A 17,589-nucleotide genomic window follows, 5' to 3' on the forward strand; every position below is an offset into this window, starting at 1 on the left:
CAATGGAGAGGGGAAGAAAATCATTTCTATCCACTTAAAAGCATCTTTGCTAATATTCTTTCCTGTTTCTCCAGGCCATAGGTTACCCAACTTCCTTTTAAACTCTTACTGTTGAGCCACCTACCTCTCCTTCCAGGCTTTTAGAACATTCTAGAGTTCTCAGCCTCAGATTGACACCATGGGAAGTGCTTCTATATGGGGCATCTGTTCCAGTATCCCAGGTCCTAGGAGGTCATCCAGGCCAGCCTGATGGTCCTATTGAAGAGTAAACTAGGACTCAGAGAATGAATGTGACTTATCCAAGGTTGTACAGTGAGTCATTAACACAGCTAGGGTAGGAACCTAGATCTGACTCCCAGCTTAGTGCTCTTTTCAGGTCACCCTTCACAACCAAGAAAATAAAGCCTTTGGTCACCTGGAATGTGGCCTTGGCAAACCATGTATTTCTTGCCATAGGGGGAAGAGGTGGTACCAGAGACGCCATGTGAAATCCTCTACCAGGGAATGCTGTACAGCCTCCCGCAGTATATGGTAAGGAGGTGGCTAGGCCAGAGCTGCCTTTCTCTGCTGCAAGGAACAGACAGCTAAAAACCATTTCAAGCCAATCAATCCAACACTTGAGCTTGTTTTCTGAGCCTTTGCCCATTTGGCAAGGCATTCTCTGACATGAAACTTCTGACTTTCCTCAGTGCTCCTCTGATGGTACTGTTCTCCCTAGTCCTTCTTTGGGAGGGGTGGGGAATAAGTTGAGTTTCTCTACATGATACATTGGGGACCCTCCTTCGAGGTAAGTACTGTAGACCCTTTGAGATCTGCTGTGGTCTGTCATGTCCTAGATAACCTCAGGCTGGGAGTGGGGAAGATGCCAATGGTTTGGGTTAGAGGAAGGAAAAGAGTGGGAGAAGTTGGGCTTATGCCTCTCACCTTATTTCTACACACTTTCCCTCCCACTCTGTTCCTTCCATCTTCCCCTTTGAAAAGAACAGTCTTTTTTTTTGAGGCAGAGTCTCACTTTGTTGCCCAGGCTAGAGTGCAGTGGCACGATCTTGGCTCACTGCAACCTCCACCTCCTGGGTTCAAATGATTCTCCTTCCTCAGCCTCTCAAATAGCTGGGATTACAGTTATGTGACACCATGCCAGCTAATTTTTGTATTTTTAGTAGAGATGGGATTTCGCCATTTTGGCCAGGCTGGTCTTGAACTTCTGACCTCAAGTGATCTGCCTGTCTCAGCCTCTGAAAGCGCTGGGATTACAGGTGTCAGCCACCAGGCCAGGCCCTGGAAAGAACAGTCTTGAAGCAGAACAGCCAATGAGCTCCCTCTGGCTTTCTCTTTATCCTCACAGGCAGGCCTCTCAGGACTGGGCACCTGTTTGGTCTTCTGGATGCTGGAGAGATATGGTCATTGAGGGAAGAACTTAGAGAATGGCTTTAAAACACTTTTCACAGGGTTATTAAGGTGTGGAAGAATCACTGCCTTGTTGAGTGGGTTGGACGGTGGTGGATTTCTTTATTTTCTACTTTACAGATCGCTCTGCTTAAGATTCTGCTGGCTGCAGCTCCCACCTCCAAGGCTAAGACAGATTCTATCAATATCCTGGCAGATGTCCTACCTGAGGAGATGCCGTGAGTGCTTCAATGGGGGCAGCTGCTGGATACTAGCTGCCTTGTCTGCAGGGTCTCTCTAGTCCCCACTCATCTTGTTAATACTTACAGAGATTGTCTCCAAAGAGATCGCCCCCTCTCTGCCCACCTGTACCCCCTTTCCCCTACAGGGCTTTCTGCTTGGCTCTTTTTAGCTCAGAACTCAGGATCTGGAGGGTGATGCCAGTGCCAGCGACTGGCTGCCCAGATATGTGGGTGAGCATTGCCAAGGGATGAACTTGCCAAAAGAGAGAGACAGAAACAAAGAAATCAGTGGAATATTTCTTCAGACAGTCTCATAAGTGGTAACTCTGGAGGTTTCCCTGGCACAGAAGTTCAAGTTTCCTAAGTTCTGGCTCTCATGTGTACATTGTATCAGACCCAAATACCTGGAACCCTACAGGGCTCCCTTTAAGGCCACTCTCTGCGCTAATACCTTCTCTTCCCATTGTAGCATCACTGTTCTCCAGAGCATGAAGCTGGGCATCGACGTGAACAGGCACAAGGAGATTATTGTAAAGAGTATCTCTACCCTGCTTTTGCTACTCCTCAAACACTTCAAACTCAACCATATCTACCAGGTGAGCAGCTAGCAGCTCTTCTCCACAGGTCTTGGATGTTTTCCAGGCCCAGTCTTTCAAAGGAAGGATACGAGGGCTCTTATAACCCTGACGAGCATCTTTCAGCCTTTTCTTTGCCCTCCCTCAGAGAAACTGGCCACCCATTGCATGAGCTTGGAGTAGTGTTATGGAGTAGGAACTGTCCTAGAAAGGTACAGATGTCTGTGTCCCTTGTAAGTTATCCCAGGGTTATGGATAGGAATCTCTAGGTTCTCAAGAATATGCCCAGCCAGTTTTTGAAACAATGCAAGAGAGAGTGCAAACATTTCACACAAATGCGGGGAAAAGTATGTTGACCATACTTTTCTATATGTGAAGCACTTTTCTAACATTTGAGGTATATTCTGAATAAGGCACAGTTCTGGCTCTTTGGGGCCTTGAAATCTTGTAAAGGATATAGATATAAAAGTAACCAATTATAGCAAGAAAAGTGCTCTGATACAGGTAAGCACTGATTGCTATGGAAACACCTAATCCAGCTTGAGGTGGAGAAGAAATGACTTCTAACCTGAGTCCTAAAAAAACAGATGCTAGCCAGGATATGAGAATTGTTAGGGAAGGAGGACAGGAGGCATTTCAAGCAGAAAAGCTAATATGCAAAAGTCCAGAGGGGGAAGAGAGAGAGAGCAAAGTACCTTTAGAAACTAATTAAATGTTGCTGGAGTTCTGCCTGGGGTGGAGAAAGATAAGCATGGCCTGGTGATACGTGAAGCTGAAGGGATCGGCAGGGAGCAGATCATAATCTATATGCTAGCACACAATTACTGAGCACCTATCCTGTGCCCAGCACCCTGTTAAGCTTATTTAGGCCCTCATTCTCTCCACCCTATAAAGTAGTCTTATTTAATACCTCTTTTATAGATGATGAAATCGAAGCTAACAAAAGTTAAGAAGCTGCATTCCCATAAAACATTGTTTGCCATGCTAAGGAGTTTGGACTTGGTTTCATGGCATTGCCAATATATAGGGACAAGATGGGGACAGCAAATGGGTGCTCCTGTCTGTGAGGAGACCACAGGAAGAATAGGAATGCTTCTCATTCTTGCCTAGAGGTTCCACCCCATTTTCCTCCTAAGAAGTCAGAATCAAGCTTCCTGGTAGAAGAGCAGGTCCTCAGAGTACAGAGAGGCTCCTGCAGGGTCTATGTCCATGGCTCTATCAACCAGGGTATTTTTCCACTTTCATACATTCAAAGACATCTTTGGGTATGTTTGGTTGCCCTGGGTGCTCCCACTTTTGCCAGTGTTTGCTGAGTAGCAGCAGGGCTGGGAGGAATAGGGGTAGGTAGGAGATAGTGTTTCTAGTGTAAAGAGAACAGGGAACTGTAGATGTGTGTTTACTTCTGCTTCTCTTGGTGGGAAGCATGTTGATTCATATCTAGACAGGTGGGTGGCTTGATGGGCCTTGGCAGTGTATGTCAGTGAATCCTGACAGGGCCACAGGCACATCTCAAACTAAAAAAAGTTTTCCATCAGTTGATACTGGATATGTATTGGCTGTTTTGTCTGGGGCTTTGGAAAATACCCTGGATTTTATAAATAAATAATCTTACAGGGAGAATATATTGAACAGAAGAGGGAAGTGGTCTTGTCATAAGCTGACTCCCCTGCTCTAATTACATACCCAGGATCATTAGGCAGCTTGGCTTGCCGCTCGGCTACTTGTTGGTGATCAGAGAGCTGAGGATTTAAAACACCACAGTTCTCTGCTTTTTCAACCTCATTTCTATACTGTCCCAGCATACTAGGTTCTGGATCTGGAGATAAACTGTGTTTGACACTCCTTAGTATGCCATGGGTGACAAAAACCCCATGACACTGCTCTTATGGCTACTTGCCCCACTAAGTTATCATGTACACAAACCACACCTGGATTGGAGAGATGTGGAGAATGGAGTCTCCACGTTCTGATATTTAGCCCCTGAAAGACACCTTAGACTTCTCAGTGCAGTATCTGTTGGCTGAAGGGCTCTTGTGCATTCATTCATTAAAATACTTACTAACATTCTTTTCTTCCTCCCCCCATACTCCAAGTAGCCAGTATACTTACTGATATTCTAAGTACTAAGAAGAATATGGTGTGCCAGACAGACTGGAGCTGGAGCGCAGTGGTTCATTTGGTTATTATATGCTGTCCCCATCCTGACTGAGTGATGCCAGCAGTTGCCAGGAGTAAGCTGCAGCTGTCCCTGCTATATCAATCACAGTTGAAACATTATGAGCCAGAGGTTTGGTATGGAAACCAACTCCCTCAGGGAGCCTTCCTTTCCTGTTGGGCTTAGGAACAAATCTCATAGCAATTCTTTCTCTTTATTGGAGTAGGATTTTATTTTCTGGCTTCTTTGTTTTGTGCTTGTGACATATACTACAGATTATCCCCTTCCATGTAGGATGGGCTGGCTGAAGATGATTCTTCCCATTTCCCAGACAGGAAGACTGATAACACAAGTGGATAGTAGATATTCTCAGGAATGGATATTAGATTTGTACTTCTCTTTTTTTCAAACATTCTTCTCCAAATTAGCAGCCCTTTCTGCTTTGATTTTTAATTCAGTTTGAATATGTATCGCAACATTTGGTATTTGCCAACTGCATCCCCTTGATCCTGAAGTTCTTCAATCAAAATATCTTGTCATACATCACTGCCAAAAACAGGTATGGACTCTGGACAGGTTTATTTCAAGGGGCTTTTTTGGGGTGGTTGAGAAAACTACATCATCTCCGAGCCTTTCGGTTTTCCTAATGTCCCTAGTCCCTCCTGTCTTAGAGTTGTTACTGTTAAATTTAATTTTCTTGAAGTGTTAGCTGATAGAGTATATTGTTTGCCTTCTTTGGGGAGGTATTTGTATTTGAATAGTTTTGAACACTGAAAAATGTCATGACTTAAAGAAATGAGGTGGCAATTATGAATTTTTAGCTTTGTGTCAGGCAGATGCAGGGGTTGTTTTTTGTGAAACAACCTGCTTGTCTGGCCAGGCCTTATTTTAGTGTAAATCATAAGTTGGAGCAATTGGAACAGTTATGCTGCTCTGTAAACTGTAATGTGTTATACAAAATTTGTAACTGAAGGTAAATAATAGAATTTACTGAGGTACATCAATTTGTAGTTTAAAAAAATAAGACATTTCACATTCATTATTTTATTTAATCTCCTCAGCAATGCTAAGAGTTGTTATAAGTTTTATCCTCATTTTACCAATTAGGAAACAAATTCAGAGATGTTACTGACTTGATCAAAATTAACATGTTGGTGAGACCCCTTAAGTAAGCATCAGAGACAGGATCAGAACACAGGCTTCTATGTGAATACAAATTGCTTTCCATTCTTCCAGCCAAGCATGGACTTGGGGATTACAGAGCAGATCCTTGTTTCTTAATATTCTACTTTCACAAGAACTGGAAATATGTTAATCAGTACAGTTTACCAGAGGCAAAATTCCTAAAGTAGAAGTAAGAGGGCTAACCTCATACTTGGGGTGACTAGAGATATTGCCACACTAGTCTGTCAATACTACCTGAAATCCCACCATGGAGATGCAGCATACTTACAGGTAGCTTAAAACACACACATACGCTCCAATGGAAACTGAAGTCATGAGACCTGGATTCATGACCTGAATCTGCCACTTACTAGTTATGTAATCTCAAGCAAGACTCTGTTTCTCTGAACCACAGTATTTTCATCTTTAAAATGAGAATACCTCTTCTGACTATAATCATAGAATTTTATAAACATTAGTTAATATTAGTATATGTAAGATTGTTTTAAACACTTTACCTTGGGGGTAAGCATTGGAGGATGAGTTTTTCCCAACTATATGGAGACCTGTGCACTGACCCCTTTAACAATGGCACTTCAGATGTGCTACTTGAGTTACCAGGGAAAATGAAAGTACAGGTCAGACTGTGTCAGGGCCACAACTGCATGCAGGCACCTATGTGTGTCAGTTAACACTCTTGGTTAAAGGTAACCAAAACTAGCTGGGCAAGACTCATACAGAATAGTCACTTTGTCAGAAGGAAATGACATGTGTCATCTTGAGGAACCTAGGACAGCAATGCAGCTCTGGACCTCTGGGTTGGCCTGTAGGGTGGGGAGCCCAGAAAGCCTTCCACTTCTATCTGTAAGACACCAGGCCTCTGTATTTCCACTCCAGTTTCCTCTCTCACGGACAAATTTATCAGTCTGCTTTGTCTGCTTATCAGGCTGCTTGGTGAAATATGTACATATGAGCTAAACATGCCCCACCTCAGAGACTGAATTGATTCTCTAATCCCTGTTCCAGATTCCCTGGGTTAGAGGTTCACTCCTAGATCAACTGTGGCTAGGGGAGTGGTATACAGAAACTGAATGCTCCTTCTGCACCCAAGGACCTAGAATGAGAGGGACAGACAATTCAATAGGTGTCCATTTGGTTCAGTTTGGAGTTAGAAGAGTGGAGCAACAGACTACACCTTTTGCTAGGTTGGCCTGAACAAGATGGTTCTCTTATGTCCCACCTTTAAGTTTTACTTCTGAATGATCTCTGAGAACTTGGAGCACTCATAGCTCATTATTGCAGAATTTTCTTATTGCTCTTACAATTTAGATATTCTTGATACTTGCAAATTAATTTTATGCTCCCTTAGGCTAGATTTCAGTTCACTAAGAGAATGGAACAAATTCATCTTTGATTTCCCACCCCCATTTCCTGGTTGCCAGCACCTGCTTTGCCACAGGGCTTCATCAGTGGGAGGTGGGTGGATAGGTGAATGAGCCAGCCAAGAATGTTCATCCTAATGGAGCGGTATAGAACTGGTAACCCTGGGAAAATCTAATAGAGTGAATGAAGATGATGAACAACATTACAGGTAGTTTCACAGTATCCTCTCCCAAGCTGACACTTCTCTCCTACCCTGGTCCCCCAGGTTATCTTTGTTTGAATTTCTTGGACAAAGGTAAACATTTCTGGCCAAATAAACTGTTGCCTTTTACTTGTGTAGCGATTCTGACTTTTAAAATGTAGAGGCAGGTTCGAGGAACCCCATACTAGTCTTTATAGCCACTGCTTTACCAACATCCTTTATCGATTTCCAACTGTACTAGTTCAGATAGATTGGTGTTCCAAACCAAATGGAATGTCAGAACCAGAAGGAGTATTAGAGATTAGCTAGTCCAGATTCTGTATTGTGTCCATGAAGAAGGGAGAAGAGGAAAGAGAGAGCTGTCATTTATTTTGTTACTATGTCCTTGTCATAATGCAGTGCCTTATTTCCCCTCCTGACTCATGCCTGCTTCCCTGGACTCACCACAGAGCTTGTAGCATGCAGTTCCCCACTGTCAGTTATTACCATTCTTGAGTTACTAGATAAGCCGTACTATAGGAAGCTGCCCCTGTCTCAAGCTTCCTTTAGGAGTGGCTTCTGTAATCATTCCCCAGAGCTCCCAGCTTTCCGAAAGACCTGGTGAGAAACAGGAGGATCATTTCATCCTCACATCCTCAGATTGTTATCAAGTGGGATGGGTTTGGGTAGGGTCTGTGAGAGCACAGTTATATTCACACATACAGTTAAATGCAGAAACACAAATGCACTCAAGTTTACATATCCCTTTAAAGAAGCAAGGAGCGCTAAGAAAAGAGGTTCTCTCTCTGCTTTTTTTTGCATCTGCCAGCTGGGGGCCAGCCTCAAAGAACTCATTGGTTTCTCTCATGACAGGAAAGGAGACTGGAGCCAGAGTTGCCTGACACCAGAGCCCTCAGTTTCAGCTGAGGTCACTAAGCAATTTGGGAAATGGATAGGGACTGCTGGAGAGAAATAACTCCTGCCCTTTTCTGATACAGCCGACTCCTGCTGTTGCCATTTACCTAAAGCCTGTCCTTATCTCTGCATCTTGCAGCATCTCAGTCTTGGATTACCCATGCTGTACCATCCAGGATTTGCCGGAGCTTACTACCGAAAGTCTGGTAAGCAGATGGGGATTTGGTAGCCTTTGAAACTGCTAGGTGGCAGAGGTTGGCATTTGCTCTTTCATTTCTTCTCCAACCCCTTAATGCCCTGGTTTGAGAGTCTCAGATCAATGAAGGTATATTGGCCAGAGCGCACACAGGTGCAGCAGGGGTTTAGAGTTGCTGACCCAGTTGAGAAAGATGTGGAAAAGCTTAGCATAGCATTTTTCAGAGAAGAGGAAAGAGCCAGTGAAAAACACTGAGGAGAGGGAATTTAGAAAGATAGTAGGACTGAAATTGAGTGTGAATATCTATGCTAATAGATATTCTTTAATGCAGGAGAATCTCTCCTGGTCTAGCACAAATAATTACCTGTCCTCTTTCTGCTGTGCTATAGGCAGTTCACTTCTTATTTCCATATAAGTTATAAAACCTAGCAATGTGTACTTGAGAAAACGCCTTGTCTAAGTCTCTCAGAGGCACAAATCTATATTGCCACAAAAGGATAGCCCAGAAAGTTTCTCACCTTGAAAACAGTTCTAGGCAAATCAGAAAAGTCACTGAAAGTTATTCTGAATTCCATGAAACTGACCAACAGCCATACTGAAGATGAGGTATCTACTTCATCATGTATTGCCACAGCTCCTTAGATATGCCACAATCCATACCTCCAGGCTGTTGCATTGTAATTATGCATTTGGGTCTGTTTCTAAATTTGACTGTAGAATCCTTGAAGGAAGAGATAGCATCATCATTTTGATATCCTTAGAGTCTAGCACCTTGTCTGGTACATTGAAGAGCTCAATAAATGTTAAATGATTGAATCATGACACACACCAGTGGGTACTACGACCCTTTGTCCTCCAGTTGTAATTCCTGCAAAATGTTGAGTCAGAAAAGTATATTATGCAAAAAAGAATGATAACCTTTGTGGTACAGGTTTTATAGAACCATAGGATTCTTGGCTGGAGGGAACTTAAGAGCCATTTGATCCAACCCCTTTATTTCAAAAGTAAGAAACCTGAGGGCCCAGTGAATGAAGTGACTTGTCATGGTTTACTCCTCATAGGTGACACAGCCTGAAGTAGACATGAGTCAAAAGACCCATATCCTGAGACACCAACGTAGCACTCTTTTTTACCACTGGGATAGAGAGATTCCCTTCTTATTTAGATGTGACCTCAGCAGCCAAAGAAGTTGGAGGCTTTTATTTCTACAGAGAAGTAATAAATTGTCTAACCCTCTTTATGTACATGATGCTATTCAGTCTTTTTTAAAATTTTTATTTAAAAAATTATTTTAGACCAGGCACCGTGGCTTACGCCTATAATCCCAGCACTTTGGGAGACCGAGGAGGGTGGATCATCTGAGGTCAGGAGTTCAAAACCAGCCTAACATGGTGAAACCCCGTCTCTACTAAATACAAAAAATTAGCTGGGCATGGCGGTGCATGACTGTAATCCCAGCTACTTGGGACGCTGAGGCAGGAGAATTGCTTGAACCTGGGAGGCAGAGGTTGCAGTGAGCAAAGATCATGCCATTGTACTCCAGCCTGAGCAACAGGAGTGAAACTTAGTCTAAAAAAAAAAAAAAAAAATTTTTTTTTCCCCACACTACACAGATGTAGCTATTCAATCTTTGAAACAACTCTGTGACGTTGGTATTACTATTTTATAGATGGAGAAGTTAAATAGCTACCAAGATCTTTCAGTTGAAAGGGGCAGTCAGGGTAGAGACATGCATCCCTGCCGTTCAGAGTTGAAATGAAGAATACATTTTCCACAGAAACAGTGGTACACAATAGCATTAAAATTCTGCTATTAGTAGGGTATTTCAGAAGATAAAGTCAACTTTTATGACCTGAATTTATTTCTTTATATAATATGTTCTCTATTTTCAATTCCAACCCCATTGGCTCATACATAGGAATTGACAGGAACCACATTTTCACATCTTTCCCAATTGATCTTTGGGATATGTGCATAAAATTATTACAAAGTGAACATAGTAAGTTATGTTTTCTAAGAAGACTTTATTATGATCCCAGAATGAAAGTATGTATTTATTCTTCCTAAAAAATAGTCATGCTAGGTAATTTGCTTCTTTCTGTGAAGCAATAGTGGCACCTGGTGGTTTCATTTAGTAACACAGAGTTTTTTTTTTTTTTTTGCTTGAATTTTGAATGTAAGTGCTTCTCTGAGCCCAGTCATGGACTAGAGTAACTAGTGAGTCTATTCCACTGAGTTATATCTAAACTGGTGACTTCTATGCTCAGAAAAAGACTAATGTTCATATGAGTAAGATTTATCTTTTTTTTTCAGACTTAACAAATTGCAAGCACAGAAAATGTACTGGCTATTTGAATGTATAAGCTTTTCTTCTTTTCTTTTATTTCTTTTTTTTTTTTTGGAACAGAATCTTGTTCTGTCACCCAGGCTGGAGTGCCTTGGTGCAATCTCAGCTCACTGTAACCTCCGCCTCCTGAGTCCAAGTGATTTTCCTGCCTCAGCCTCCCCAGTAGAAGGGACTACAGGCACATCCCGCCATGCCTGGCTAATTTTTGTATTTTTAGTAGAGATGGGGTTTCACCATGCTGGCCAGACTGGTTTCAAACTCCTGCTCTCAGGTGATCCACCCTCCTCAGCCTCCCAAAGTGCTGGGATTATAGGCGTGAGCTATCACATCTAGCTATAGGATTTTCTTTAAGTAACTTTTGAAGTTTTTTTCCTAATACTAAAATCAATAATATATATATTGCAGAATGTTGGAGAAACAGAAAAGGATGAGGAAGAAAAGTACTCATGCCACCTACAGATAGCCACTGTTACAGGCATACACCATTTACACCCAGCTAATTTTTTTATTTCTAGCAGAGGTGGGGTTTCACCATGTTGGCCAAGCTGGTCTTGAACTCCTGGCCTCAAATGATCCACCCACCTGGGCCTCTCAAAGTGCTGGGATTACAGGCATGAGCCACTGTGCCCGGCCTGGGCTGAGGTAGTTTTAATTTATATTTTTTCAGTTTTCTGAATTTGAACTGAATTCCATTCAGCCTTATTTGAAACTCTAAGCAGCATGATGAACATGAAATAAAGGTAGAGCTAATGGCATATTAATTTCTGAAGTCTTCCCATTTTGTCAAAATAATTAGCTTTAGATACGCCATCTCACCAATATATTGAATAGTTTCCCCACCTACCTGGTACAGGAAGGCTACAAATTTGTGGATCTCCAAATGTCTATATTCATATTCTGTCCACTAAGCTAGGAAAAAATTAAAATAAATTCCAAACTTAAATGAAAGATGGTGAACATATGATTATGTGGAAGTTAAGTGTGGTCTTTGAAAGGAGGTTGCTGGAGAAAGGGAGTGGATGTGGGCTCAGCATGTATTTTGCAATGCTTGGCACCTGAATGGTTGCTGAGACTGGTGGTATGAAATGTAGGCTATGCAGGGTAATGCTTTGGGGGATGGAAAATATTACATCTTTTATATATATTATATTGATATATTTGTTCTGTACTTATATGTATATTCTACAATGTTATTTTAAAACTATGCATTTATGAGTAAACATACATGCATTTCAGAGATACACTGTAAAAATACCATAAGTTATATATCCATTTTCCAGGAAGTATTTATGCAAAGGAAGGACCATAGATAAAATTTTTTTAGCATGTCAATTTTCCTGTTGGTCACTATTTCTATAATGGGTTCTTGGGGAGAGTAGAATCTCCAGGATGATTTTTCAAACTCACATACCCAGATGTGTTAGTGCCCCTTACTGGGGCACTTGTAGTTTGTTAAACTTTCCCAAACCATCTTGAAATTTTCTTTTCTCCTTCCTCCTTATCCACTCATTTCACTGAGAACCTTTATTCTCTTTTAAGCTATCTAGATCTAGGTCTTTGATCTAGCAGCAATTCATCACAAACCTATATGATAAGAGAATTATTCTATAATGATATAGGTAAAGAAAATGGAAATTGAAAAAAAATGCTGACAATTGGCTAATAAGGTGGGTGATGCCAGATGCAACACTGCTGGGCCTACTGCAGGAGCAAGAAAGAGGCCATGCATTCCATCTCAAGGCATCTGTGACCCCGTGGAATAGACACCATGAGCAAAGCTCACCCTCCCGAGTTGAAAAAGTTTATGGACAAGAAGTTATCATTGAAATTAAATGGTGGCAGACATGTCCAAGGAATATCATGGGATTTGATCCCTTTATGAATCTTGTGATAGATGAGTGTGTGGAGATGGCAACCAGTGGGCCACAGAGCAATATTGGAATGGTGATAATATGAGGAAATAGTATTATCATGCTAGAAGCCTTGGAATGAGTATAAATAATAGCTGTTCAGCAGAGAAATCCACATCCCCTCTCCAAAGAGCCTGTTTTACTATGATGTAAAAATTAGGCCATATACATTTTTATTTCAGACTTTTTATATTAAAAACTTTTTGTTAGATAAACTTTTATAATAGTCAAAAAAAGAAAATCTGAAATAAAAATAGGATTTCATTTTCAATTATGTGAGCCATAATAAAGAAATGAAGCAAAAGAATCATTTATCAAGTAATAGCTATTACCATGATTTTGAAATCCATTAAGTATTAAGACCTAGCTTTTTTTTTTTTTTTTTTTTTTTTTTTGTCTGTCACCCAGGCTAGAGTGCAGTGGTGTGATCTTGGCTCACTGCAAACCCACTCCTCCAGGTTCAAGTGATCCTTCCCCGTCACCCTCCCGAGTAGCTGTGACTAGAGTCACATGTCACCATGCCTGGCTAATTTGTTATATTTTTTGTAGAGACAAGGTCTTACTATATTGCCCAGGCAAGTTTTTAATTTTTTGTAGAAACAAAGTGTCACTATGTTGCCCAGGCTGGTTTAAAACCCATGGTTTCAAGCAGTCTTCCTGCCTTGGCCTCCCAAAGTGCTGGGATTACAGGTGTGAGCCACCACGCCTGGCCAGCATAAGTTTTTGTAATAGTTTCAAATAAATGCAGGGCTAACATGGCATGGAAAGCCTGAAGCACAAAGTAGAGAAATAGATTAAACCTGGCTTTGCCACTTATAAGGAATCTTGAGCAGGTTTCCTGTAGACTATAGAGGTTTCATCTATAAAGGAAGGAAGGTGGTAGGTCATTAGATAAGCATCCAACTTTCCTTGCACTATAAAATTCCCCTAGATTCATTATAAAATCACCAAGTTAATATTAATAATTTTGATTTATCAGTGCAGAGCTCCTTTGTCACATAGGGACTTCAGAGGAGGTTTGAGATATAGTAGTAGGTCTCACACTTAGTAGCCCTTCTTTAAAGGTTCAATCTGATCGTGGGCTGACTAGATTCAGTCAAATGCTCCACTTTAAAGCAGAAAACCTGCTTTAAAACCTGCACTGTTTTTTTGTTCTTGCTTTTCCTGGAAACGATCATTTTCTTCTGGTTTGAAGTACAAATTATAGCAGGACCCAAGAACCAGCTTTTCCACCATTGAATCTTCAAGAAGCTCGGAAAGCAGGGGATCCAACCAAATTTTCTCTGGATTGTCTTCTGTTTGCAGTATTCCAGAAGTGCAGCTAGAAGGTGAACAGTAAACAAAGAGTCTTCAAATTGACTGACTACCAGAAATTGGGTGCTTATTATGTGACCTTGGGCAAGCCCCCCTTCCCTGTTCTGGGCCCCCGTTTTTGTTTCTGTTGATGACAGAATTGGGACTAGAACAACTACGTTCCTTCTGGTGCTCACATTCTAATCAATATGATTTCCTCAGTCCAAAAGGAAGAAATGCTCCATTCTACCCTGTCATCTGAATTGGCATAGCCTACATTTAGTTTGGCTTGGCTCACTCAGTTGGCTTATGGATGGATCTTTGAGAACAAACCCATCATAGTGCCTTGGAGATACTCTGAAAGGGTAGGATGTAGTCCTTGAACTGAATCTTTAGACCTAAGGCATACGGCAAACAAATATTTGTTAGAGTAGGTCGTGGGTATATGTTTTCTTTTTTAACTTTAGTTGATACAAAGGAAGTGAAGGTCTTGCTTTGGCTAGTGTGAAGTACCAGGAACAAGAGAATGTGACTGTGTGCTACTGTTCACAAATTACATCTCCTCATAGAGGTTTACATCTTACTTAATGTGCTGGGTCTTGCGGAAAAAAAAAAATACAGAAAGGTGACTTAAATGAACATAAATATGAAGAAAAACCCCTCAAGTTTGGCAAAACAGGTACCTGTGGAACTGAAGGCCTGCTGGGAAAAACAGTCATCTACTGGGTTGGAACAAGGCACTGCTGGAGCAATGCTTTGGGTAGAGCGTGCTGCAAGCAAGGGAGACAGAACAAGCTAGGGTTTGGTAGCTGTCCTGAGAGAGCCACTGACCAGTGTGTGTGCTTTCAGTGCCAGCTGCTGGCAGCATCTGATGCGAGGAGCGGGCCAGTTACAGTTGTCTGGGGAAGCAATATCAGAAGGAAAAGAGAGTTGATATGTGCCTATAGTCCCAGCTATTTGGGGAGCTGAAGTGGGAGGATGATGAGTTTGAGCCCAGCCTGGGCAAAATAGACTCAGCTGGTTGCGGTGGCTCATGCCTGTAATCCCAGCACTTTGGAAGACCAAGGCATGTGGATCACCTGAGGTCAGGAGTTCAAGACCAGCCTGGCAAACATGGTGAAACCCTGTCTCTACCAAAAATAAAAAATTAGCCGGGAGTGGTAGCATGTTCCTGTAATCCCAGCTACTCGGGAGACTGAGGCAGGAGAATTGCTTGAACCGGGAGGCAGAGGTTGCAGTGCACTGAGATAGTGCCACAGCACTATTCCAGCTTGGGTCACAGAGCAAAACTGTCTCAANGTGGTGGCTCATGCCTGTAATCCCAGCACTTTGGGAGGCCAAGGCAGACGGATCACCTGAGGTCAGGAGTTCGAGACCAGCCTGACCAACATGGAGAAACCCCATCTCTACTAAAAACACAAAGTTAGCTGGGCATGGTGACATGTGCCTGCAATCCCAGCTACTCGGAGGCTAAGACAGGAGAATCGCTTGAACAAGAGAGGCGGAAGTTGCGGTGAGCCAAGATCGTGCCATGCCTAGGCAACAAGAGTGAAACTCTGTAAAAATAAAAAAAGCGAGACCCTGTCTCGAAAAACAAAAAAAGAAAGAACGAGAAAAGGAGAGCAAGGCCATGGGCAGCTGAGACTATCTTCAAAGAGGGAAATTGGGTTCCTTTCCTGGAATTCTTGAGACTGAATCCTAAGGAAAGGCAGTCACAAACAGCTTACCCTCACTCAAAACTTCACTTTTAAAACTTTACTTGGTGGGGGCACAGTGGCTCACACCTGTAATCCCAGCACTTTGGGAGGCCAAGGTAGGTGGATCACTTGAGGCCAGGAGTTCGAGACCAGCCTGGCCAATATAGTGAAATCCCATCTCTCCTGAAAATACAAAAATTAGCTGGGTGGTGGCACATGCCTGTAATCCCAACTACTCAGGAGGCTGAAGCACAAGAATCGCTTGAACCCAAGAGGCAGAGGTTGCAGCGAGCCGAGATCGTGCCACTGCACTCCAGCCTGGGTGACAGAACTAGACTCCATCTAAAAATAAAAAATTGAAAGACTGGCAATAACCTAAATGCCCACTAATACAGAACCAAATGGTTAAATAAATTATGGTATATACTTGGAATACAATATTAGGTAACCATTAGAAAGAATGAGGCAGTTTTTTTCAGCTGGAGAAAATCACAGAATTAGAATGCTCAGAGCTGAAATGATCTTAAAGATTAGCTAGTTCAACCTCCTACAGGAAAGAAGGAAAATGATTTACCTAAGATCATGCAGTCAGGGATGAGACCATAATCCAAGTGTTCTGGTATCTATTCCAATGCTGCTTCTACAAGGGTATGCCTTCACTCCCATAGTATTCTTTGAGGTACTGAGGAATACAAGGCTTTTTATGCCTCTACCATATTGAAAATCAGGATAAAGGAAGCTCATAGTAGAAAGATACTTACCTATCCCATATGTTTTGTGTTTCCCACGCATCTTAAAAATTTAAGTCCGTCTGTATTAACCATACAAGATATAATGCCTGTAGAACTTGGTCTATTTGGGGCAAGCCAGACTAGCTGATGCACTACAGTAGAAAGTCCCATAAAAGTTTTCCTCAGAAGCAGACATATGGTTGTCCTGGGACAATATTGAACTTTATTATAGGATGGAGAATATTATTTTACAAATAATATATATATATAAATATATATTTTGAGATGGGGTTTCTCTCTTGTTGCCCAGGCTGGAGTACAGTGGCGTGATCTCAGCTCACTGCAACCTCCACCTCCCCAGCTCAAGTGATTCTCTTGCCTCAGCCTCTCTAGTAGCTGGAACTACAGGCACCCGCCACCATGCCTGGCTAATTTTTGTATTTTTAGTAGAGATGGGTTTCACCAAGTTGGCCAGTCTGGTCTCGAACTCCTGACCTCAGGTAATCTACCCACCTCAGCCTCCCAAAGTGCCGGGATTACCAGTGTAAGCCACTGTGCCCGGCCTATAAATAAAATCTCTAAGTAAAAAATTTCCCTGAAACTTTTTGGTTCTCTGTATTAGGTATTAGGAAAGCCTAATATCCTCAAAAATTTTGGATGTTCATTCCACATTAGATATACGCCTATCTTGCTTCAAATTAATTTGAGGGAGGAGGAGGTAATTTTCCATTCACCAGACAGTAGCTCACTTCTACATGTCGTCTACTTCTACATTCTCCTGTCACATTGTAGATGTGAGGAATTTCCAAGATGTTAGTTTGGCTGTCATGTGTGCTCATTGATTTATATAGCTTCTGACACCAGTATGTATTTGCAAGCCCCCAAATCACATAAGGACTCATATTTTTATTTCTGAAAAATGTTTCTATGAGTAGATACCTGCTTTTAATCTGACATCTATCTGTTGTCTCTGGTTAGGTGTTCACAGACTATCAAGAAATATATAAGAAAAGTACCTGGTTAGAATAAACCATCTGCCAATTTTTCGTTCCATTCTGAAGAATTTAGTATCTGATCTGAGTCATGGCACCAAAAAAAAAAAAAAAAGAATTAAGTATCTGATTGTAATATGGTTTGATAAAGGAGGGTGGAGGCTGACAAAAAAAAAATTCAACTATAATAGATATCAGATCCATCCAACATAGTTTAAAATCTACCAGAATTAGACCTAATCCTAACAATTACCAGCATAGTTTATATAAGTGCAGAGTTCCTGAATATGGGAATAAAATTCTCTCATTTGTTTTCTGATCCCAGAGTACTAAGCTACATAAGAAAGCTTTCTTGAACCAGGTTGCTGTGTTCATGTATCATCTTTCTTTCTTCTTCTTCTTCTTTTTTTTTTTTTTTTTTT

General features: G+C 41.7%; 1 protein-coding gene and 1 pseudogene across 1 annotated transcript in view; both read left to right on the forward strand.

The window, feature by feature from the left end:
- Positions 1-17,589, forward strand: part of STRIP2 (striatin interacting protein 2) — a 51,956-nt gene that overhangs the window by 27,646 nt on the left and 6,721 nt on the right. Inside the window, exons 14-18 of the mRNA XM_017549544.2 lie at positions 457-531; positions 1,528-1,625; positions 2,098-2,224; positions 4,817-4,917; positions 8,141-8,207. Of these exons, the coding sequence (XP_017405033.1) occupies positions 457-531; positions 1,528-1,625; positions 2,098-2,224; positions 4,817-4,917; positions 8,141-8,207 (468 nt within the window). The remainder of the gene's footprint in view (positions 1-456; positions 532-1,527; positions 1,626-2,097; positions 2,225-4,816; positions 4,918-8,140; positions 8,208-17,589) is intronic.
- LOC108318488 lies at positions 11,445-12,536 on the forward strand (annotated as a pseudogene).

Source organism: Cebus imitator, unplaced genomic scaffold (assembly GCF_001604975.1).
Source record: "Cebus imitator isolate Cc_AM_T3 unplaced genomic scaffold, Cebus_imitator-1.0 Scaffold219, whole genome shotgun sequence".
In the NCBI taxonomy this organism is placed as follows: Eukaryota; Metazoa; Chordata; class Mammalia; order Primates; family Cebidae; genus Cebus; species Cebus imitator.